The following is a 25,324-nucleotide window of genomic DNA, read 5'->3' on the forward strand; positions in this document are numbered from 1 at the left end:
CAGGAAGGGATTTCTTTGCCCATGTTTGCCTCACTGCTGTGAGAATTCATAGTAACCGAAGTCAGTATTGTGGACTTGCACGTCCACTTCCTCATACAGGCACACCTTTGCTCACCCACCTCTGGTGGGTCTGCTCTACCAGTGGGGCAGGATGCACCCAAGGATTATGATGACAGAGTCTGGCACATCTTCCGTCAGGTAAAATTCTGTGAAGACAACGATATCAGACTGTTGCTTGACTAATTACGACTGCTGTCCAAATTTAAGCAGCAGACCAGAGATGCTTAAGAGGAGGTCATTCCAATGTTAACTGGGCTGGAAGCCACGTCCATACTTGGTGCACAGGTTGATACTGAGGTGATCTATTTAGTTTTGTTTTTTTTCTCTCTGTTTCAACGTGGCAGTGTGGTCAACTGAATGACATGTTAGACCATTTCATTGTAACCACATCAGTAAAGACCCTTGTCTCCTGAAATAGGTAGCGTTAGTTTTAAAATTTACTTGTCTTATCGAGCATAATTGCATTGCATCATTACGTGTTTTTTTTAACCATGAGAAAGGAAGAAAATGTGACACTATTGTAATGGAGTGTGTTGGTCTGGAATATTATTGCTGTTTTGAATATAATTGAGCCCTTTTTGTTCTGTAGTGGCTATACCATCATCCTTGATTCAGTTGTGGGTGAGATACAGTTCACTTTATATCCCAACATCTTTTCAACAAAATAATTGTGTTTGGGAGCAACAAAGCAATATTATACAGATCAGTTTTGTTCAGTTGATAACTGCAACTGATATAATCTGATTGTAATGAAGCAAATTCGGTAGGAAATGGAAGGGATCTGCTGAACCTATTATACAGTTACTTACAGGAATCTGAAAATAGTCTCTCCAACTGCTTGTTACTTTTAATTATGAATCAGATTATCCTTTCTTTGTGCAATAACAACCATAAAATACAACGATCTTTGACATGAACATAATAGCAAGAACAGGTTCAGACAAGGTTGCTTTAAGAAATAACATGGAGCATATTAGATTGTGTTAGCTAGTCTTAATAAAGTAGCATTTCAACAGAAGCTTCTCGTTAGTGTTATCTGTTGTATGAACAGAGTAATAATTGGCTTCACCTCTCAAAAGTCTCTGAAGTAAATCACAAGACAACAGCAAAGAGCATTTCCATCACACCATGATTTGCTTTGAAGAGGAAGTTTTATATTTGTTCATCCCCATTGCTTGTGAAATTGCAAAAAAAATTTCAATAAATGTTGCAAATAAGTATTTATTAATGCTGCTTGTAAAAGTTAATATTACACATTCAGCACCAGACCATCTAATTATTTTAATATTGTTACTATTTTCTTCGGCAGTTATGTTTCGACTTTACGATACAGATGGAAATGGTTTCCTGGACAGCTCTGTAAGTATTTTTTAATAGTTATTAAAGCTGTAATCTTTAAGACTAGCCTGTTGTCCACAACGTAATAATAAAAAAGAGCCCATCCTTTTTACAGTTTTAAATATTTTGTTTAAAGTTTACAACTGATGTAACAGAAGAATTTAAATATGATCTAACTTTTATAATTAAGTTATAGATGATAATTAAATACCTTAACTTTTGAAATTGTTTGGAGATTACTATGCCATGTAGTTTGTGACATGAATGTTAACTACCCAATCTCCAGTCTGTGCCCACCAAGTCGATACAGACTTTTAGCGGCAGGAGCCGCTGGACAGCAGTTCAGAACACTTCCCCTTTACCACCACTGTCTTTCACTCATTTGAATAGCTAGGAAGTATTGCCAATTTTCACAACTGTTCATCAGTTTTCAGAAAAAAGAAGACCGATATTTTTGGACAATGATGTTCATATAAAATATCAGATGTTGATATTTTACAAAAATTATGAAGCATTATTTCTTCAGTCATTATACTGAGAGTGAAGAACTATCCAGCCTGAGATCGGAGTATATTCATTTTTCAATTGACGTAGAAAGGTCCATGTGTTGTGAAGGGGGGCATGTTGTCAATCAGCGGTGGGAGTGTTGGAATGATGCTATTTGAAGCAGGGTATCAAGTAGTGAAATCTTCAGGAAGGCATCCAAGGCCAGTTCTGAATTTAGTTTGACTGCCCTAACTGATGTGGTTGGGTTCAGCTAATCTAGTGTTGGATTTTCCCAGTTTGCCTGACAACATATTAACCAATCATTTGTTCTTAACCTTAGCAGTGAGGGAGAAAGCAGCATAGGTCTGATGCCTGAACGTGATGACAGGCAGGGACTTTTGCAATTTCAGTGTTCAGAAATGTGAATAATGCTAATAAAGCACAGGTTGTTTAACCAGATCATTCTAACTTCCTTTGATTCCACTAAGAACTTTTGGGATTAAGTATAAACAGCAACTATTTCCCAATACACTTAGCACCAGCAGGAGAGGTTTTCTCTTTAAATTTTCTCCCATCATATAATCTTCAGGTGAGTTCCACCTTTGTTAATCAGGCAAACAAATTATCAGTTATTTAACCCTTTTTTAAATTTTAATTTCAGGAATTAGATCGAATCATCAACCAAATGGTCCACGTTGCAGAATATTTGGAATGGGATGCTACTGAACTCAGGCCAGTAAGTGTTTTATGAAAATCCAGGTGATGTTTTGATGGCAACTATGATGGTATCGTGACATGATTATATAACCACACATATGATATCCATGTTATATTGTACTCAGTAACTCTCTGGCATCCTTTGCAAAACATGTTTCTTACAAAAGTAGAAATCTCATATCCATCCATAATTTTTGCAAAACATATCTACAAATATTCGGCATGGAATAGTTTAGTTTACTACTTCATGTTGTTGATCATTTATTTTCTGAATCCATTTCCATAAGTACACCTCCTGGTCCTAATATATTCAATAAGTCCTCTATTATTTTAAGATGTCTACAGCTTATCATGTTTGTTGTTTGTCACTGGGTGTGCCATGATTTTGGACCACTTTCTGGACATCCTCTATTCTGGCTCCAACCTCCTGTCCACCAATTCACTTCACACTCTGGAAATGTTCCACATTCCACCCGCTCTCCATCTTCTCCAAAATCCCCCCTGAAAATCTGTCCCTGGGAGCATACCATCAATCACTTTCCCAACCGTACTGTTCATGCTCGACTTTTAGTTTTGCTCCTTTGATAAACATTTGGAAAATGTTGTGTTCCATTTTACATAAATTTTATATAAATATTGAAATGAAAGATGAAGGTGTATGTGTTTATTTTGTTTATATAGTTCAATAGTTCCATTTAGTATCAGAGAATGTATACAATATACAACATGAAATTTTTATTCTTCGCAGACATCCACAAAAACAGAAGAGTGCCCTAAAGAATGAGTGACCTTAAAAACGTTAGAATCCCCAAAGCCCCCTACTCCCCCTCCTACGCACAAGCAGCAGCAAAGCATCAACCCTCTCCCTCCCCCAGTTACTTCAGCAAAAAAGCATCAGCACCCTAACCCACCAAGCAAGCAATAGCAAAGCCACCAAGAAAGACCAGGATCCGCAGTACAACATTCATTCAAAATGTAAGAAAAATGTCTTGTTAAATTATGTGTTTTCATGTGTTGCACATAGATACTAATGGAAATGATGGAGGAAATTGACTATGATCATGATGGTACAGTTACACTTGAAGAGTGGATAAGAGGAGGGATAACTACCATTCCATTACTGGTCCTCCTTGGCATGGAGACGGTAAGTATAGGGCTGTAAGCAATCATTAGTGAAAATTACAGAGCTCTTCAGAAGAAGCATTTTAAACATTGAGTCATGTTTTTAACCGCCTAAGCTGCTTCCTTCATAACAACTTGCAGTACTGAATAATCATCTTACCTGACTGTGCCAAATTTACACCAGTAATTGTAATGCATTTACAATAAAAATGTTAATGGGCCAATGAAGGAACTCCACTGTTTATATAAATACAGTTAAGTAATTTTCTTAAAATTGAAGAGATGGTTGGAATGTGAGGAGTGACTAAAGTAGTTTAGATTGCTGAGCATTGGTAAGTGCCACAGCTCATGCCCTGATGAGAAAGCCACAATGTCTGAGACACAGTATTCTGATTTATCTTTGCCACCTGCGTCATTCATACAGAACTATAATCCTTTGATTAATGTGTGATAGTGAGTTCTTCTGCAGATGTGAAAGCATTCTGCAGAGTGTTAATAATTGTACTGGTAATGCTGCAGATTACCAGTGAATTCAGTGAAAGTGAACTTAGAAAGTACCCATGTTATCAGATCCAGTTCCCCTTTGTTGGAAATGGCCTCTGAACAGCAGTTCTAAAACATGAAAGATTGTCACGGTGTTGTCCCCACCGTACTACATCACTGCTTAATGCATTCTCAGGATTCAATCTCTAAATGAATTACATGGCATTCTTTTAAAAAGGCACAATAAAAGTAATTGGTAGTCATGTAATTTGCTTTAGAGTGTTGCACATAATGTTTTATTGGTTAAGAGAATAAATCATTATATCATAGCAATAGTTTTATAAAACCAAAACCCTCAAAACTTAAAAAAAATACAGATTTACGAGACTTTTGGAGATTTTGTTCTCTTTATATTGTTTTTAAAATTGCATAGTATTTAAATCTTCATGCCATTTTATTCTTCAATAACTTCTCCAAATCTAGTGTGTAAATGATTTACGGGAGCTTTCAGGTTTTACTTCTGAGACAAGTCTTCAGAATTAGGGATAACTTGTTCCATTCTGTTGTTTATATTTTGAGGTGACTAACGAGACTATCATTGGAACCACAGACTCTTTGATGGGTCATGAGGTTACTGACAAGGCAGCTGGCTGATCAGTTTGTAAGGCACTCCTGGTGCTTAAGAGGGTTTCTAAGTGTTCAGACTGCATGCTCTCAACTTTCCTAATACATGCCACTTCTTCACTTTGAATGGTTTTGGTTCAAGGATAACAGGAATCAATTATGGGGCATTTCTTCAGGAAGGCTGTAAGCATCTTTCTCCGCCTGGTTATCTCTCCCCAAATAATATACTCTCACATTGTGACTGGCATTCCTTTGCTACATTTAATAGAGAAGTTACTTTATCAATGTAAAAATTACAGTATTTTTCTTTTATTAATCACAACATTCAAAGTAGTATATTATATTTACTGACACATGGTGATTTTGTTTTAGCGGAGTTGCAAACTACCTACTTGTCAAGCATTGGCATCAATTTGTCATTTGTTCAAAATGGTTTAAAATAATATTGCATTCAGTTTTCTGTTAGACAACATAAACTGATCTTCAGCTAAAGCAGATTGACATCAATGTGTTCCTAATGTTAATTTGATCAACCCTCCCCTTCCTGATAATTGACTCAAATGGTATTAAGGAAGTGTTATCACTATGTTAAAATTTGCAAAGTAATATTATTGTAACTGAAGTGATTTCAACACATTCTTCATCATTTATCACTGATACTATGTTGGGATAAACATTGCTGATGGTTATACTTTATCAGTTATACTTTTCTGATGAATAGTGTAGCACTGTCACTAGAAGATCACACGTGGCGCAAGTGTATATCTCAAGCCTCTCGAGCAAGGAGGTTATGAGTTTAAGACCCACTTTAACCAAGATATTTTACTGAGGGAGTGCTGACTAGAGGTGCTACCTTTCAGATGAGACGTTAGTTAAGTAAAGCTCACAGCTAGTCTGTCAAATCTGACAATGGCTTTCCCTCAGCATTATTTCACCCTACTATCCTGGCCAAAGTTTATCCCTAAACTAAAGTTGATAAAGCAAAGTGTCTGGTTGTCATTTTGCTGTTGATGGGACATATTAATTTGTGAAAAATGAAGACGCATCTTGTTTCATGCAAATTGTCTGCTGTATTTCTAATGTTGCAATCCCTGTTAAAAATGTATATGATTGGTTATAAAATAATTCTACCTGAAAAATGAAACATGTTATTAAAAGATGCCCTCCTTCCTTTGCTATGTACAATAACTGAGGAATTACAGAACCGGAATTCTTGTTAAGATGCCAATCACTGTCATACTTTTCATTGGCTGGAAGGCTTCCTTCATTACTATAAATCTTTTTCTGTTGGAAGGAAGATGCATCTTTGTTGAGTTTTGTTATAATTCCTTTTAATGTTAGTTACAGCAGTATTTTCGCAGAACATGAGGTGCTGACAAATTTATTTTATACAGTAATATTAGCTTTCCATTAAAACGTGGCCAAAACGTAAAACTGAATTGTTATTTGTGTACACTATTCTATCAGATATAAGTTGAATGCTTGTTGTGCATTTAATATTTAATGAAAATAAACTGAGCTCTAACGTCTGAAAGGACTGTATACCATGCTGCATTTTTATTCAAGGAAAGGAGGAATATAATAAGTCCAGCAATTGCAGGACAAATGGTGGGGAAATTTCTTGAGATAGTGGTCGTGCAGAATAAAAGGCAAGGTCCGGCTTAATTTTGTTAAAACAGAACTAATTCAACTAATTTAATTGAATTTTTGATGAGGCTCAGCAACAATACAGAGGCTCCTGTTTATTTTTATTAATGCCAGATTAAAAGCTAGTTTATAAAATTGAAACCAGTGGAAGAAAAGGGTCATGAAATTTAAACCTCAAAGTGAGTTTATTATCAAAGTACATATATGTCACCATATACCATCCTAAGATTCATTTTCTTGTGGGCATACTCAGTGAATCCACAGAATAATAACCATAGCAGAATCAATGAAAGACTGCACCAACTTGGGCATTCAATCAGCGTACAGATACAAAAAGAAAGAAGAAATAATAATAAATCAAGAACAGGAAGTGAAGAGTCCATAGTCCATCATTTCAGTGATGGAGCATGTGAAGTTATCCCCTCTTGTTCAAAAGCCTGATGGTTGATGGGAAGTAACTGTCCTGAGGTTCCTGTAGCACCTTCCAGATGGCAGCAGCAAGAAGAGAACATGTCCTGGGTGGTGGGGGTCCCTGATGATGGATGCTGCTTTCCTGCAACAGCGTTTCGGGTTTGTGTGCTCAGTGGTGGGGAGTGCTTCACCTATGATGGACTGGACCATATCCGCTACTTTTTGTAGGGTTTTTCTGTTCAAGGGCATTGGTATTTCAATACCAGGCTTTGATGCAGCCAGTCAATATATTCTCCACCACACATCTAAGTTTGTCAAAGTTTTAGATGTCATGCCGAATCTTCATGAACTAAGGAAATAGAGGTGCTGCCATGATTTCTTCATAATTATACTATGTGCTGGGCCCAGAACAAGTCCTCCAAAATAATAACACTGAAGAATTTGAAGTTGCTAACCCTCTCCTACTCTGATCCTCCAGTGAGGACTGGCTCATGGACTGCATTGTGGGATGCCTAGGCGCAGCTCAAGTAGCAGCAGTAGTCTCAATGGATACGATTAAATATTTCTGTTTCAGTCTGATACAGCTAAAAAGCACAACTGTTTCCAAGGTCAGTGCAGTCAACAAAGATGTCTTAATGCGTTTAAACGACGGAAGTAACACCGATTGTGGTTGGAAGCGCCCACATAGGATACCTCGGAGGAAGCACAGGTGCAGAGCAGGGTTACAAGTGTGTTTAAGGAAACTGGGTTTTAAACTCCCTATACCTACTATCTTGCTGGCAAGCATGCAGTCTCTGGTGAATAAAATCAATGATCTCAGAGCTAGGGTGTTGAATCAGAGGGACATTAGGACTGCGTGTGTCCTTTGTTTCGTGGAATCCTGGTTAACCCCTTCTTTACTGGATGCAGTGATTCAGATCGACAGGTTTACTATACACCATCAGGATAGATCTATAGAGTCTCTCAAAAGCAGAGGAGGAGGAGTATGCCTCATGATCAACTCTTCTTGATGCACAAATATATCAGTGCTGTCCTAATTCTGCTCACTAGACCTGGAATATCTAGCAGTTAAATGCCGTCCTTTTTACCTACCATGGAAGTTCTCCAGGGTCATTTTGGTAGCAGTATGCATGCCACCTCAGGCCAATGTCAATCAGGCTTTAGATGATCTAAGCAGTGGGATCAACATGCAAGAAACAGCGCACCCTAACGCCTCCACCATCGTTTTGGGAGATTTTAACCAGGCCAGTCTGAAAAAAATCACTAAGCAATTGCCATCCACAATTCACTTGCAATACCAGAGGAAACAACACACTGGATCATTGCTACACCACCATCAAGAATGCCTACTGTGCTATTCCACGCCCTCACTTCAGGATGTCTGATCATCTGGCTGTACTGCTACTCCCTGAGTATAGGCAAAAACTGAAGACTGCAGCACCAGTAGTGAGGACCAAGAAGGTATGGACAAGGGAAGCACAGGAGCACCTACAAGACTGCTTTGAATCGGTGGACTGGACTGTATTCAGGGATTCATCTTCGAACCTGGAAACCTGTGTGGATGAGTGTGCGCCCACAAAGACTTACTGTACATTCCCAAACTAAAAGCCGTGGATGAACCAAGAGGTGCGTTGTTTGCTGAAGGCTAGATCTGTGGCATTCAATTCTAGCGACCCAGGCCTGTACCAGAAAACCAGGTATGATTTGCGGAGGGCTATTTCAAAGGCGAAGAGACAATTTCGAACGAAGTTGGAGGCGACATCAGATGCACGGCAACTCTGGCAGTGTTTGCAAGACATTACTTCCTACAAAGCTAAACCTAATAGCATGAATGGCAGCGATGCTTCACTACCAGATGAACTCAACGCCTTCTATGCTCACTTTGAAAGGGAGAGCATAACTACAGCTGTGAAGATCCCTGCTGCACCTGATGACCCTGTGATCTCTGTCTCAGAGACCGATGTTAGGCTGTCTTTAAAGAGAGTGAACCCTGGCAAGGCGCAAGATCCCAATGGAGTACCTGGTAAGTCTCTGAAAACCTGTGCCAACCAACTAGCAGAAGTATTCAAGGACATTTTCAACCTATCACTGCTATGGGCAGAAGTTCTCACTTACAGTATTTCAAAAAGGCAACAATTATACCAGTGCCTAAGAAGATTAATATGAGCTGCCTTAATGACTCACCTGGTAGCACTCACATTAACAGTAATGAAATGCTTTGAGAGTTTGGTCATGACTAGACTGAACTTCTGCCTCAGCAAGGACCTGGACCCATTGCAATTTGCCTGTCATCACAATAGGTCAACGGCAGACGCAATCTCAATGGCTCTCCACATGGTTTTAGACCGCCTGGACAACACAAACACCTATGTCAGGATGCTGTTCATCGACTATAGCTCAGCATTTAATACCATCATTCCCACAATCCTGATTGAGAAGTTGCAGAACCTGGGCCTCTGTACCTGCCTCTGCAATTGGATCCTCAACTTCCTAACTGGAAGACCACAATCTGTGCAGATTAGTGATATCACATCCTCCACGCTGACTATCAACACTGGTACACCTCAGGGGTGTGTGCTTAGCCCACTGTTCTATGCTGTATATACACATGACTATGTGGCTAGGCATAGCTCAAATACCATCTGTAAATTTGGTGACGATACAACCATTGTTAGTAGACTCTCAGGTGGTGACGAGAGGGCGTACAGGAATGAGATATGCCAGCTAGTGGAGTGGTGCTGCAGCAACAACCTGGCACTCAATGTCAGTAAGACGAAAGAGCTGATTGTGGACTTCAGGAAGGGTAAAATGAAGGAACACGTATCAGTCCTCATAGAGGGATCAGAGGTGGAGAGAGTGAGCAGTTTCAAGTTCCTGCGTGTCAAAATCTCTGAGGAGCTAACCTGGTCCCAACATATTCATGTAGTTATAAAGAAAGCAAGACAGCGGCTATACGAAGGGTGATTGATAAGTTTGTGGCCTAAGGTAGAAGGAGTCAATTTTAGAAAACCTGGCACATTTCTTTTTCAGCATAGTCCCCTCCTACACTTACACAGTTAGTCCAGCGGTCGTGGAGCATACGGATCTTGGACCTCCAGGAAGTGTCCACAGCAGGGGTGATTGATGAGTTCGTAGCCTAAGGTAGAAGGAGCTGAGTTATACAGCTGTCATTACATGCACATGCAGTTCAACTCTTTGAGTGATTATACAGAAAGTTTGAATTTAATAACTCATCGGGGGTGATTGATAAGTTCATGGCCTAAAGTAAAAGGAGCTGTGTTATTAACTTCAAACTTTCTGCATGATCACTCAAAGAGTTGAACTACGTGTGCATGTAACGAGAGCTGCATAACTCATCTTCTACCTTAGGCCACAAACTTATCAATCAGCCATCTGTGGACACTTTCTGGAAGTCCAAGATCCGTATGCTCCATGACCGCTGGACTAAGTGTGTAATTGTAGGAGGGGACTATGTTGAAAAATAAATGTGCTAGGTTTTCTAAAATTGACTCCTTTGTACTTCATTTGGAGTTTGAAGAGATTTGGCTTGTCAACAAATACACTCAAAAACTTCTATAGATGTACTGTGGAGAGCATTCCGACAGGCTGCATCACTGTCTGGTATGGGGGGTGGGTGGGGCTGCTGCACAGGACCGAAAGAAGCTGCAGAGGGTTGTAAATCTAGTCAGCTCCATCTTGGGTACTAGCCTACAAAGTACCCAGGACATCTTTAGGGAGTGGTGGCTCAGAAAGGCAGCATCCATTATTAAGGACCTCCAGCACCCAGGGCATGCCCTTTTCTCACTGTTACCATCAGGTAGGAGGTACAGAAGCCTGAAAGCACACACTCAGCGATTCAGGAACAGCTTCTCCCCCTCTGCCATCCGATTCCTAAAAGGACATTGAACCCTTGGACATTACCTCACTTTTTGTAATATACAATATTTCTGTCTTCTGCATGTTTTTTAATCTATTCAATATACATATTCTGTAATTGAATTATTATTTTTTAAATTTTATTTTTTTCTCCTCTTATTATGTATTCCATTGAAATGCTGCTGCTAAGTTAACAAATTTCATGTCACATGCCAGTGATAATAAACCTGATTCTGATTCTGATCCTTGATTTCCTTCTCCTGAAGTCAATAATCTTGGTCTTGCTAACATTGATTAAAGAGGTTGTTGTTATGGCACCACTCAGCCAGATTTCCAATCTCCCTCCAAAATGTTGATTTGTCACCATCTTTGATTTGGCCAACAACAGTGGTGTCGTTGGCAAACTTAAATATATATGGCAATAGAGTTGTGTTTAGTCATAATTGTAAAGCAATTAGAGCCGGGCACTAAGCAAACAGCCATGTGTGCATCTGTGCTTAAGGAGCTCGTGGAGGAGATGTTGTTGCCAATCTGAATTGACTGGGGTCTACAAGTGAGGAAATCCAGGATCCAATTGCTCAAGGAGGTATTGAGGCCAAGGGCTTGGAACGTATTGATTAGTTTTAAGGGGATGACGGTACTAAATGCTGAGTTGTAGTCGATAAAATCACTCTGATGTATGCATCTTTGCCGTCCAGATGTTCTGGTGATTTGTTAAAAAGGAGATGGAAAACAGGCTTGTGGTGACTGGCTGTTTTCCCAGATTAGAATGAACTACATAGTGGAGGTTCCCGGGATTCAGTGCTCATAGCACTGCAGTGATGTCTAGAATTCCCTGAGTTCCAAGCCAAGCTGCTTTCCCCAACTGCTAGGTCTGTACCTGTGTGGACTCTCAAGCAGCAACTAAGCCAGCTGATCTGCAAAGGACTGTGGAACGCAGGGTTTTCCACTGCAACAGGCAAGATTGGGCAAGCCCTCAAAAAGCAAAGGAATGCTTTTACAGGTAGTTGTGCAGACTTCTAAGCTGAGCCAGCTTTCATGTTTGTGAATGGCAAAAAAATTCACAAGCATTCAAAAATGTTAATGATCACCTTACCAGGGCATCTGGGTTGAAATGGTGCAGGTTCAGTGCTCAGTTTAACTGCTGAAGAAACTTTGGAAAGTTGGTGCTTCACTTCTGGACTTATTGAGGGATCCAGCACCAGACACCAGTTGGCAACTCCTGTTGGGCATTTTACAGAAAGTTTGGGACTTAGGAGTTCACATGTGTTTGTTGCAGGATTTCCTGGAAAATGAAATTTTAATGCTAAATAGATACTGGTGGTGAAAATAAAGAATTTTATTCAAAAATAATTTGCAGTTGATGAGAATGTACACTATCTCTGAAAAATTAAGTCTAGACCTGCCTCAATTCAAGTATCGTATCCAAATGTTGCTATACCTTGGGGAAGGATATGAAGGCTAAGAATGCAGAAAGATTTACCAGAGTGGTAATGTGTATAGAAGATGGAGAAGGTAGGGTTGTTTTTCTTGGAGCAGGGAAGGCAAGGAGATTTGATAGGTGGGCATCAAATCATAGTTCAGATGAAGGAGATACCGAGATGCCGATTCCAGTGTTTATGGGGTCAATGGTCATGGAGTGAAGATTTAGTGTAATTGGTAAACAAAGTAGTGGTGATGAGGAAGAACTTTACGCAATGAGTGACCATGATTTGGAATGAGGTACCTGATTCATAATGGCTTTCACAGGGGAATGGTATAGATACATGGAATAACAAAAAGGATTAAGTCTGTCTGGGATTTTTTACTTTGTTCCAAAGGAGGTATTGCCTGTTACCTCAGATGTGATTTACTATTTTATGAATAAATGATGTACATGAGGATTAATTAAAGAGCCTCTCATTTCAATTGTATGCTTCAATCCATTCTGTTTAACTTTGTATCTTTGCCTTACTGCAGAACGTGAAAGATGATGGTCAACATGCTTGGCGATTAAAACACTTCAACAAGCCTGCCTACTGCAACTTCTGCCTGACAATCCTATTGGGTGTTAGAAAACAAGGCCTTTGCTGTTCTTGTAAGTAAATACACAACTGCAAATGCAATTAAAGGAAGGGTCTGTGTTTCAACTTTGAGTTCTGATCTTTCTGTACGTATTTATGCAGTTCTCTCTGATGTAATGTTCAGAATTCTCAATTCTCATTTTACTTATGCATTTTCAGATATATTAAATTCTTTTAATTAAAAATATCTGAAAATGTAAAGATAAAATAATTGTTTTAATTTAATGCTCAGGGCACTGCTGCCAAGGTCAGCACTCTAATTGCCCCTGAGAAGGTAGTGGTGTGGTGAGCTGCTACCTGAACCACCAGTCACTCTGGTGAAGGTATCGCATAACGCTCTTGGACAAGGAGCTCCAGGAATAAAGCAGAAAGGACCAGCAACACAGTTCCGAACTGGAGATGGTGCCTGATCTAGGGAACCTGGAGGAGGTGGTGTTCCCAGGTGCTTACTGCTCTTTTCCTCAGTGCTACGGGTCATAGGTTTGGGAACTGGGCAAATTACCAACAGTGGATTTTGCAGGTAGTAGTCACTGAGGCAAATATGCACCTACCAGGTATAGGAGCAAACATATGGAGTGCTGGATGTCGTGCCATTGGGTGGCCTGCTTTGGCCTGGACAGCATCAATCTTCTTGAGGGTTGTTGATGCACTCTTCCAAGCAAGGGGGAAGTATTATATCACTCTGCTAACTTGTGCCTTGTAGATGGTGGAATGACCTTTGAGTGTCAGGAGATTTAATTATTTTCTTAAAGTATTTAGCGATACAACATGGTAACAGGCTTTTCCCACCCAACAAGCCCACTCTGCCCATGTGACCAATTAACTGACCAATGAATCTGTGCATCTTTGGAATGTGGGAGGAAAGCAGAGCACTTGGGGAAGCTCACGCAGTCACAGGGACAACATACAAACTCCTTTCAGGCAGTGGCAGGAATTGAACCCTGATTGCTAATCGCTGTACAGCGATGCACTAACCGCTACACTACCAAGCCACCTCACACCACAGGGTCGGACTAGTTTTCTCCCAGCACAAAGTCTTTCTTGATGAGGCCAGCTGCTGCTGAGGGCCAGCCTATCCAATACTTAATGAACTGATCACTTCGAATGATCACAGTGCTCATTTCTCTCTCCGTATTCCTTGGCAATAAGCTGGCTGGTGGCATAGTGGCATCAGAAGGCTCCCGAGTTCAAACCCACCTGGCTCCCTAGGCACGCTTTCCATCCGTGCTGGGTTGAGCACTGAGCTAGCAACTCGACCTCGTAAAAAAGAAATTGCCTGCTACAGAAACATCAACAGCAAAAAGTTGATGGCCTATGTTCTCTTGTGAGCTTAAAAGGCAATTTCCTTCCTTTTTATTCCCTGGCAATATGTTCAATGGAGGTGCTGCATTAATTAGTTGCAAAATTAGCTTTAACTACCCACAAACAGTAAAGTAAATTCTGACAACCCCCATAGAGTGAATACACTTACCAATCTCCTATCTCCCCTCTGAATTTATCTGAAGAGCTCAATATTGTAGCATTCCAAAGCTCTTTTGAATAGGTCATACTTTGAAATCCTAGAATGTGATAACAAATTGTAATATCATAATTTTATTTTAAGAAATGTTATTTAAATGTAATATTATTTACATAATTGTTGTAGGTTATGATAAACGTAATAATAAAAAGGATGTAAATTATTTTTGAATGGGAAATATACCATATAACTTGTTAAAGATAAAAGGATGAAACATTCAAAGAAAGCAGCGTATGGGACTGTTAACAGCACATACTTCTTTAGCAGCTGTATTTATGTAGATAAATGATCTTGTTGAATGCTAAATACCACTAGTTAGATGAGAGATCATGTTTAATGCCTCTTGGTTTGGGATATTTAAAAAGGAATTTGTAATTGTACTTTAGAAAGAAATCACTATGAGCTTGTTGAGTTACAAAGAAAATCCAAGGTCCTGTTGCTGTTACACAATGTAAATCGCTGTATTTTCACATACATTTTTATGCAGGAAGACCAGCTTTACTTTTGACATTTCCAGACAAGTGAAAAGAATTTGAATTTCTGCAAGATGAATAAGTGTTGTGCATTTGCCTGCCCTCCAACCCCCCACTCCCCGTTTAATAAATTGACTGAGTCATGATGTGGCAAGCTTATTTTACTCTACCAGACAGGGAGACAGATGAGGGGACGTTATAGTTTTTTTTGCAGAGTTATTTTGTTAAATTTGATGAGATACAGTATATAGATAGATAAATGAATGTTCTTAGAAGTCAAGAGGTCCCATTACCAAAGTGAACTGTTATGATATATACCCTAAGGATCTATAGCTTTAAAAACCTCCAAAATGCAAGTATTTTTAAGAAATCTATGAACCAGGGTTTGAAATTAAGAAGGCAATACCCAGTCTTTTCTTTTGCAAATTGAAAATCATTTTTGAAGTTTCCCAATTGTTTATGTCTTGTAGAAGCTATTAAACCAGTTATTGAAAGACTGTATGAATTAAATAGATGCAGTTTACTTTGGTAATTGAAAGTAGATTTGTTTAAAATAATCTGAGTATCCTTAAGAACAAATTAAGCAGAGGTGAAAAGATACACAATTTCAGATTAATCAAATTAAGTAATTTGTTATTAAATACAGTGGTCTGTAATGCTATCATTAGAGAAGTGCATAAAGGACAAGAAACTGCTTTAACATTCCTCCATTTTGTTTTCAGTTTGCAAATACACAGTCCATGAAAGATGTGTCTCCAAAGATATTGCATCGTGTATAAGCACATATGTAAAATCCAAGAGAAATACTAATGTAAGTACACTTTTCCTGTGCACCCACAGTGTATGTAGAATTTATGAACTTTTTTTATGTCCAGGTACCAGAAAATCTGAAAAATGAGTGCTCAGTAATGCAGTGACACCTTATTCAAAGTGAATGTTTCTTGGAACAAATAAGTTAGCTGTTTTGAGAAAACCTTTGAGCAAAGTTCCCCACACAAACCTCAAGCTCCAAAAATCTGGACCTTGTGACTGTTAACTTTTTATGCTAATTTATCAAAATATTTATTTCCAAATGTTGGGTACTTATGCTGCTTATTTGAGAGATGTTTAATGTGAATACTTATGTAAAGAAAGTTTGTGACAAGATTTTCAAAACCTTGACCAGATTGTTATGAAGTGTTATCACAAAGGCTCCCTTTGTACAGTTGGGCACATGCAGGTTTTGCCCTGTCTGGAATCTATTCAGTAGGGCTGCTGCTGCTGTGTCAGATTGCAGCCCCAATCTGACACAACAGTGTCTGTTTGCTGAACAGGCTGTAGGACCTTTGACAAAGGTCTGTGCAAGGTAGAGCTATTAAACAAATACTCTGTGCCTATCTTTGCAGAAGATACAGTGGACCTCCCAGAAGTAGTGAACGACTACATCAACGGTATATAAAGAGTTGAAAGAAAACAGCATCATGAAAAAGAATTAACATTGCAGAAACTAAAACAAATGAAAGGTGATCAGTCCCCAGGACCTGTTAACCTGTATCACAAGGTTTTCAAGTAGATGCCGACAGAGAAAGAAGATTTCTGTTAAAAGAGCGCATAGGAATTAGGAGTGCTTCGCCAGATTTATTCTTGGTGGGAGCATTGTTGTATGAGGAGAGGTTAAGCAATCTAGTTAATGCTGTTAAGTTTATAATGATAAGAGAAGTTCTCATTGAAATATACAAAACTCACTTTTGGCTTGGCAGGGTGTGGACTGTTGGACCAAAGGTCAGAGTCTGCCATTCAGATCTGAGATGGATATACCTTCACCTAGAGGATAGCAAATCTTTAGAGGTTCTGTTGCTGAGTACATCCCAGAAAAGTAGGTAGGTTTTGAGGGGCAGAAGGAATTGAGGACAATGGAATTAGTACAGGAAAGTGGAGCTGAAGAGCGTCCTGTCTTGCTGCATCATTGTGTGGTACGGAAGCTGCAAGACATCGGACCGCTGGACCCTGCAGAGGACAGTAAAAGTTGCTAAGAGGATCACCGGGGTTTCCCTCTCCCCCCCACCCCCACTCCCAGTTGTGATATTTACCAGAAGCGTTGTAGGTGAAAGGCCCAAAGCATTGTTGAGGATCCCTACGACCCATCCCACAATCTGTTTGACTCACTACCATCAGGAAGGAGGAGGAGAGAGAGCAGTGAAAAATGATATCGTATCCGTTAAATAGGGGCCGTGGACAATTCTGATTTGATGGAGATAGACGTGAAAGCACAGAGGAACATCTGGAGAAGCTTCTGAAACGCCAGTTCGCTGCTGTTGTTACTGCGCGGTCGGGAATCTTTCCGAGGGAAGGCCTCAAAATTCCCGGCTTTGCCTGCTGTTGGCGACCAAGATTGAGGTCGAATCATCCGGACAGAGATGGCGCTCAGTTCTCGGTGTCGGAGAGCTGATCGGAGGCTCGAAGTTTTCGGATGACTCAGAGTCGGACTGTGGTTGGGAATGGCAGGGAGAGTTTTTCTTCCTTCTCCCGTCTGCGTGACATGTGGGACATTTGAGAGACTTTGAACTTTTTACTGTGCTCATGGACTTCTTCATCAAGTTATGGTATTGTTGCACTGTTGTATAATTATGTGGTTTTGTTAGTTTTTTCAGTCTTGGTCTGTCCTGTGTTTTGTGATATCACACCGGAGGAAATATTGTATCATTCTTAATGCATGCATTACTAAATGACAATAAAAGAGGACTGCGTGTCTTCATAATCTTAAAAAAAAAGGAGGTACAGGATCATCAGAACTAGGACTGTCAGACTGGGTTACAGCTTCTTCCCTCAGGCTCTGTGACTAACAAACCTTGCCACCACTGAGGGCTTGTCAGTAGGACAATAAGTTGTTTACAGTTTACTGTTAACCTGTGCAGTTCACTACATATATTTTGAATTACATTTTGTTAACTTATTTGTGGTAATATTTTGTTTTACGTGCTGTGTGTGATATGCGTTTTATGGGTGCACTGTGGTCCGAAGGAACATTGTTTCATGTGGCTGTATATATGTGCAGTCAGATGACAATAAACATTAAATGGTGGAGCAAGCTTGAGGGCCCAGCCCTCCTTAGGTCCTCGTGTACCTCTCATGCCAGAAATGAAGCACCCATCAAATTTGAAAACTTGTTCAAGAAGCCTAGCTGTAAGTTTGACCTTGTGATCTCTCCCTATCCCTTTGTGCTCTTGCAGATTGATCAGTAAAAAGTTTGCACACCTGAAAGAACTCAGAGTTTAAAATTAACCCGAACCCCAAGCGTAATTGTTATGACTGACTTTTGAGAAGGTGGTAATTTTGCAGATTACTTTTGAACACATAGTCATTCTGAAAAGATTGCCCTTTTCATGTCAGTGAAGTAATTTAATTTGTTGAGTTAATTTAGACCGAGATTGGCTTGTGAATGTTATAGAATATTCTATGAGGTTTTGATTAAATTGCGTAACTGATCTTTTAAAACGTTCTGTGCTTTTTCCATTTTCCTTTCCTGTCAAGGTTATGCAGCATGTTTGGGTGGAAGGAAACTCGCCAACCAAATGTGATAAATGCCATAAAAGCATTAAATGTTACCAGGGTCTCACCGGCCTCCACTGTGTTTGGTGCCAAATTACAGTAAGTACTGAACAAAACAATGTCCTTATTTTGGAAAACAATAAATGAGAAGCTTTTTGCAGAAACACAACAGGATTGGTTGAGCACTAGAGGGCAATCTAGTTTCTAGCTGCATCCTGTCTTAAATCCAGCTCCGAGCGAGAGGCTACAATCTCCAAAATGCAATCGCAAACAAGAATGCTGATGACTAAAGCTGTATTTGCTCTTTGCAATATTTGTATTTTGTGCAAAAATTACAGGAAGTAAGGAGGAGGAAAATAGGTTAATCATAGATTAAAGCTACAACTTTCAAGATATCGAGTAAATAAAATAAATATTATGCTCGGAACTCTGTCATTTGATGTTAGACGTTATGTATATGAGTTAATTTTCATAGTCATAATCATACTGTATTGATCCCAGGGGAAATTGGTTTTCGTTACAGTTGCACCATAAATAACTAAATAGTAATAATAAAACCATAAATAGTTAAATAGTAATATGTAAATTATGCCAGGAAATAAGTCCAGGACCAGCCTATTGGCTCAGGGTGTCTGACCCTAAGGGAGGAGTTGTAAAGTTTGACGGCCACAGGCAGGAATGACTTCCTATGACGCTCTGTGTTGCATCTCGGTGGAATGAGTCTCTGGCTGAATGTACTCCTGTGCCCACCCAGTACATAATGTAGTGGATGGGAGACATCGTCCAAGATGGCATGCAACTTGGACAGCATCCTCTTTTCAGCCACCACCGTCAGAGAGTCCAGTTCCATTCCCACAACATCACTGGCCTTACCGATGAGTTTGTTGATTCTGTTGGTGTCTGCTACCCTCAGCCTGCTGCCCCAGCACACAACAGCAAACATGATAGCACTGGCCACCACAGACTCGTAGAACATCCTCAGCATCGTCCGGCAGATGTTAAAGGACCTCAGTCTCCTCAGGAAATAGAGACAGCTCTGACCCTTCTTGTAGACAGCCTCAGTGTTCTTTGACCAGTCCAGTTTATTGTCAATTCGTATCCCCAGGTATTTGTAATCCTCCACCATGTCCACACTGACCCCCTGGATGGAAACAGGAAACAATTTTCTATGTAACGATGTTGATATGCTGCTGGAAATCAGTTTCTCAGCTGAATGTTGTCTCAGATAAGCACCATTTGCAAGGCAGTTCTACTGTGCTCCTGCTGGTGCCTCTCTTTCTAACAATAATATAATAACTCTTGTCGTATGAGCATTGACCTCTGTTCAGACAGGTCATAATGGAATGATACGGGCCTTTGAGGAAGGAGCGTGTGAATGCCGTTTCATTGTCAAATCATCCTGAATAGACTTTCCTTTGGAAAAATAATTGGTGCAAAACAGGATTTGTAACTGCGAAATGCATGGTACAGGATTTCCTGAATTGTAGGAAATTGTGCGAGAAGCTGTGATTGGGAACCCAGCTCAATTATTAGACAATCCAGCACAGTATTTCCAAAGCCAGTTGTTTCACCTAAAGTTATTATATTGTCAGCACTGATTCATGATAGATGAAAACCATTGAGATTAATGCTGCATTTCATGTTCAAAATACTGTTTTATCAATTCTTCCCTTGCTTGCATCTGCTCCATTTCCCATAGATCTGCCCACAGTATACCCTCATGCTGTCATGACAGGGATAGGGTTCCCCTTATCCTTACCTTCCTCTACTGCCACGGGCCTCTGTATCCAGCACACCGTTCTCTGTAACTTTCATTATTTCCAACGGGATCTACAGCTAACCACATTTTTTCTTCACCACCCCCCTAACCCACTGCTTTACATAGGGATCACACATGACTACCTTGTCCACTCATCCCTCCCTACTGATCTCCTTCCTGGCACTTTCCCCCGTGCTACGCCATCACCATTCAGGAGCCCAAACAGCACTTCCTGGTGAGGAAACACTTGTCAGACAAGCACACAGAACTAGAGGGGCTCAGCAGGTCAGGCAGCATCTGCAGAAATGAATAAACAGTTGACATTTTGGGCCAGGACCCTTCATCAAGACTGGAATGGACGGAGGAAGATGCTAGAATAAGAAGGTGTGGTGAGGGGAAGGAGGACAATCTAGAAGATGATAGGTGAAGCCAAGTGGGTGGGGAAGGAGGCATGAAGTAAGAAGCTGGGAGGTGATAGACGGAAAAGGCAAAGGGCTGGAAAAGAATGAAGTTTAATAGGAGAGGAGAGTAGACCATGGGAGAAAGGGAAGGAGGAGGGGCACCAGGGAGAGGTGATAGGCAGGTGAGAAGAAGAGGTGAGAGGCCAGCTTGAGGAATTGAAGAAGAGGGAAGCTGAAGAGGGGGGAAGAAAGTACCAGAGGTTGGGGATATCAGTGTTCATGCTATCAGGTCGGAGGCTATCTAGATGAAATGTAAGGTGTTGCTCTTCCAACCTGAGAGTGGCCTCACCATGGACAGTCATGTCAGAAAGGGAATGGGTTAGCAATCAAAATGGTTAGCCACCGAGGAACTCTGCTTTTTGCAGTTGGAGCAGGGGTATTCAACAAAGCTGTTCCCCAATTTACGTCAGGCCTCACCAATGTTGAGGAGGCTGCATTGGGAGCAGTGGATACAGTAGATGACCCCAGGTGAAGTGGTACCTTACCTAGCAGAACTGTTTGGAGCCCTGAATGAAGGTGAGGGAGGAGGTGAATGATTTCTGAGCGTACAGTGATAAGTGCCAGGAGAGTGATTAGTGGGGAAAGATGAATTGACAAGGGAATCACTGAGGGAGCGAACCCTGCAGAAAACAGAGATGGGAGCGGGAGGTGGAGGTTAAAAATGTATTTTGTTGTAGAGCCCTGGGGAAGATGGCGGAAGTTGCAGAGAATGGTGTATTGGATGCAGAGGCTCTTGGGCCAGTAGGTGAGGACAAGAGGAACTCTATCCCTGTTAAGGCGATGGGAAAATGGGATGAGCTTGAATGTCCAGGAAATGGAGCAGATGCGAGTGAGGGCAGCATCAATGGTGGAGACAGGGAAACCCCATTCTTTGAAGAAGGAGGATTTCTTTAATGTCCTGGAAAGGAAAGCCTCATCCTGGGAACTGAGAAAAGGGAATGGCATTTTTACAGGAAGCAGTGTAGGAAGAGGTATAGTCTAGATAATCATGGGAATCATGGGTTTATAAAAGTTTGTCTCCAGAGAAATAGACAGAAAGATCAAAAAAAGGGTGAGCGGTTCAGAAATGGACCAAGTGAATTTAAGGGCAGGATGGAAGCTGAAGGCAAAGTTGATGAAATTGACAAGCTCAGCATGGGTGCATGAAGCAGCACCAATGGAGTTGTCAGTGTAGCCCAGAAAGATTTGGGAAGCATCACCTAGGGTTGGAACATTGGCTGTGGCACATCACCAATGAAGAGGCAGGCATAGCTAAACCTCGAGTCTGGATAAAGCAGCAGGAGCCAAAAGAAATTGTTCAGGGTGAGAACCAGTTTCGCCAAAGGTGGAGGGGAACTGGTCGGGTCCGTTGTTGAGAAAGGAGTGGAGAGCTTTAAGGCCTCCTTGATCGGGGATAGAATTGTGTGGGGACTGGACATCCACAGTGAAAATAAGGAGGATCAGGGCCAGAGAATTGAAAGTTGTTGAAGAATTCAAGAGAACGTAAGGTGCTGCAGATGTAGGTGGGAAGGGGCTGAACCAAGTGGGATAAAATGGAGTCGAGGTGTGCAGACACTAATTTAGTGGGGCAGGAGCAGGCAGAAGCAATGGGCCTACCCGGACAGTCAGGTTTGTGGATCTTGGGTAGGAGGTAGAAATGAGCATTGTATGGTAAGGGAACTATGAGCATGGTGGCAGTGGTTGGGAGTTCTCCAGAGTTGATAAGATGGTGATGGTGTGGAAGATAATGGCCTGATGGTTCTGACGGTGGTCCTTTTCAAGAGGCAAGTAATAGGAGGAATTCTAATACTTGCCACCTGACCTCAGCAAGACAGAGGTCAATCTACCACACTGCAACGCCCTATCTCTGCGGGCTTGATGGTGACGTTGGATTGGTATAGAGGGCAGTGCGTTCAGAGGGATTAAGGTTCAAAGAGCACAGAGGAGTGCTGACATCAAGCCGCTTGATATCTCATTGGCTATTAGACATGAAAATATCCAGAGCAAGTGGATCTGGAATGCATATTTCTCACACAGTAACAGTTCTTGTGTTCAAAGGTATGTTGGTTTAATGCTGTAGTGTGGAACTAAGTACTTGAAACGGTTTCTAACTTCAGGAGTGTATGCTGATGAAGTTATATAGAATATCTAAAATGTTATAAGAATTAAATATTTCATGTTCCTGATGAAAATTAAATCACTGGGGATATAATTACACCTTCAGCAACCTGTATTCAACTACTTTGGCATTTTCACTTCACGTTTGCATGTTTGTACAATTTAGATTTCTTCAACTTTCATACATAATTTATTTTAAGGTATGAGAGAAAGCCAGAATCCCAGAGTTGCCTTGTCCTTTGGGTAAAAGTTGAGCTTTACTCAAAGTTTTCTAACCTATTGATGGTGATGCTGTAAAACTGAAAGAGATGCTGAAGTTAGTCAGCAGTTGTGGAGACAGAAATAAAATCGCTGGCTGGTTTGTGTAGGAAAGTGCAGAATCCAGCTAGGCAAGTTCCAGCAAGCTCAAGATCTCTGATACTAATGTTCCCAAAATCCTGGCAGCGGTCACCAGCACATACAGGGCCCTTTATGCAAACTAACAAAAGAGCACAAATTATATGGCAATAGTCTAGCAAGAATTCTCTGTTGCCCATTGGAACATCCCACACCAGGCCAAACTTGAATTTGTCATATGCACCCATACGTGCATGCACAGGTATAGTGGGAAAACGTGCTACAGCATCTCAGGTGTATAACATCTTATTTAAAAAGACACCCACAAGAAAAATAAACATAAATTATACACAATTTTTACAAATAGAACACAATTAGAATGGGAAAGAAAACCAAGTCTATTTTAGTGCAAAATGATCAGAGTTGTCAAGGTGTTGCAAAACTGTAGTGGTTATTAGAATTTTGCCAGTTGGTTAAAGGGAAATAGTTGTTCTTTAATCTGGTGGTGGAAGTACAGCTTTCTGTACCTCCTGCTTAATTGAAGCATTGAAAAGATGGAGTAGTCCAGATGGATGATGTTGCTTCCTTCTAGTGGTGCTCTCTGTAGATAGCGAGGATAGTCGGGAGGGCTAAGCCCACTGCTCTGCAACTTCTTAGATTCCTGCACGTTCAGATTGCCATACCAGACCATGATGCAACCAGCAAGGACACTTTCAACAAATACTTTCTACACCTGTTGAATTTTTTTTTTGAGTGTGTTCAGTGACAAGCCAAACCTCCTTAACCTCCTAAGGGGAAAAAAAAGGCACTGATACGCTTTCCTTATGATTGAATCTACGTGCTGGGCCCAAGGTGGGTCACCTAATATAATAATACCCCGTTTCTGAGCATTAGTATTTCCATACCAGGCCATGATGCAAGCAGTTAGAATACCCTCCTCTGTTCATCCATAGAAGTTTATCAAAGGTTTAGATGACATGCCAAATCTAGGCAAACTTCTAAGAAAGTAGAAGTGCTTTCATGCGGCCTTTGCGATGACACTTACGTGCTGATCCCAGGCCAGATCCTCTGATCTGTTAAAGCCAAAGGAATTTAAAGTGACTGACCCTCTTCATCTCCATTCCCCAAATGAGGACTGGATCATGGACCTCCAGCTTCTTCCTCCTGTAATAAATAATCAGCTCTTTGGTTTTGCTGATGTTAATTGAGAGGAGCTTGTTGTGGCACCTCTGAGCTAGATTTTCAGTCTCCTTTCTATATACCAATTTGTCACCTCCTTTGATTCAGCCAACAGTGTTGTCATCAGCAGTAGAGCTACCAGGACTTGATGTTTCAATCCCTATGGTAAATTGGCACTCTCGATGTTGGCAGTGGGCTTGGAGTGGTGACAAGGAGGGAGGGTAGTTACGTCATCGGGGTCATCAGGTGGGCACCCTCCTTCTTTGACGTTTCGTTGATAAGCCCACGATGTTTCCAGAGGGCTCAATGGTGCTACCTGGCGTCCCAGATACACCCCCCTCAGTTCCATACCCTCCTGTCTTCATCTTGCAGCCCAGTTGTTGTTTTTCCTTTTAATCCAAATCCAATTGCTGCTTTCTTCTGCTGATTTTGACAAGGACTTGATTGCTTGTTGGGGGGAGTGACCCCTCACCCCCGTCTTCTTCAATAGACTGGTCGTAGATGTAGCAACGAATCCCCAAACTTAAATACAGTGTTAATTTTTCACTGTTTTAATAGTTTCACATTTTATTCTTGAATGTTTCTGAATGTCAGGAAATTCAGAAGTTGTTGTTTTTAGCATGCAAGTCATTTGGTTAACTTGTAAACATTATTCAGTGTTCCATGGCTACTGTTTATTCTGCATCCTTGTTGAAAATCTCCCATTGACAATGAAGTCTCATTATTGATACTGAGACTGACTTCAACTTGATTATTCCCTTTGAAAGTTCTGCACAGAGAAAGCAAAAGGTTTGTAAGCAGCGCACCAGCAAGCATGTTAGCTCACAGCTAACTGCCTCATCTGGACGAGAGTTTCAGATCCTCGAGTCAGAACCGAGAAGTGTTAGAGATGTGATACGGTAGTTTCAAACAGATGCCTGGAAATGGAGTGGGCATTGGGGGGAGGGGGAGCGAAAACAAAAGAGAAAATATGTTAAGGGAAGGAGAGAGAAATTCACTGAAGATTTGTAGAAGGGAAATGTACAGGAGTAATGATAGGAAAAGACATTTGGGAGGGAACAAGCCCACAGAGGGCCATTCCCTGGCATACTGCCTGTGGGCTTGTTTCCTCATTCCACTGCCCACAGCAGAACATTCAAATGCTT

General features: G+C 40.8%; 1 protein-coding gene across 10 annotated transcripts in view; it reads left to right on the forward strand.

The window, feature by feature from the left end:
* The window catches only part of LOC140199449 (diacylglycerol kinase beta-like), a 566,317-nt gene that overhangs the window by 266,269 nt on the left and 274,724 nt on the right, over positions 1-25,324 (forward strand). For all 10 annotated transcript variants that reach the window (XM_072261555.1, XM_072261557.1, XM_072261558.1 and 7 more), the window contains 6 exons: positions 1,370-1,419; positions 2,546-2,620; positions 3,626-3,745; positions 12,724-12,841; positions 15,542-15,630; positions 18,330-18,446. In XM_072261555.1, coding sequence (XP_072117656.1) covers positions 1,370-1,419; positions 2,546-2,620; positions 3,626-3,745; positions 12,724-12,841; positions 15,542-15,630; positions 18,330-18,446 — 569 coding nt within the window. The remainder of the gene's footprint in view (positions 1-1,369; positions 1,420-2,545; positions 2,621-3,625; positions 3,746-12,723; positions 12,842-15,541; positions 15,631-18,329; positions 18,447-25,324) is intronic.

The sequence above is a fragment of the Mobula birostris genome, chromosome 6, assembly GCF_030028105.1.
Source record: "Mobula birostris isolate sMobBir1 chromosome 6, sMobBir1.hap1, whole genome shotgun sequence".
Lineage (NCBI taxonomy): Eukaryota > Metazoa > Chordata > Chondrichthyes > Myliobatiformes > Myliobatidae > Mobula > Mobula birostris.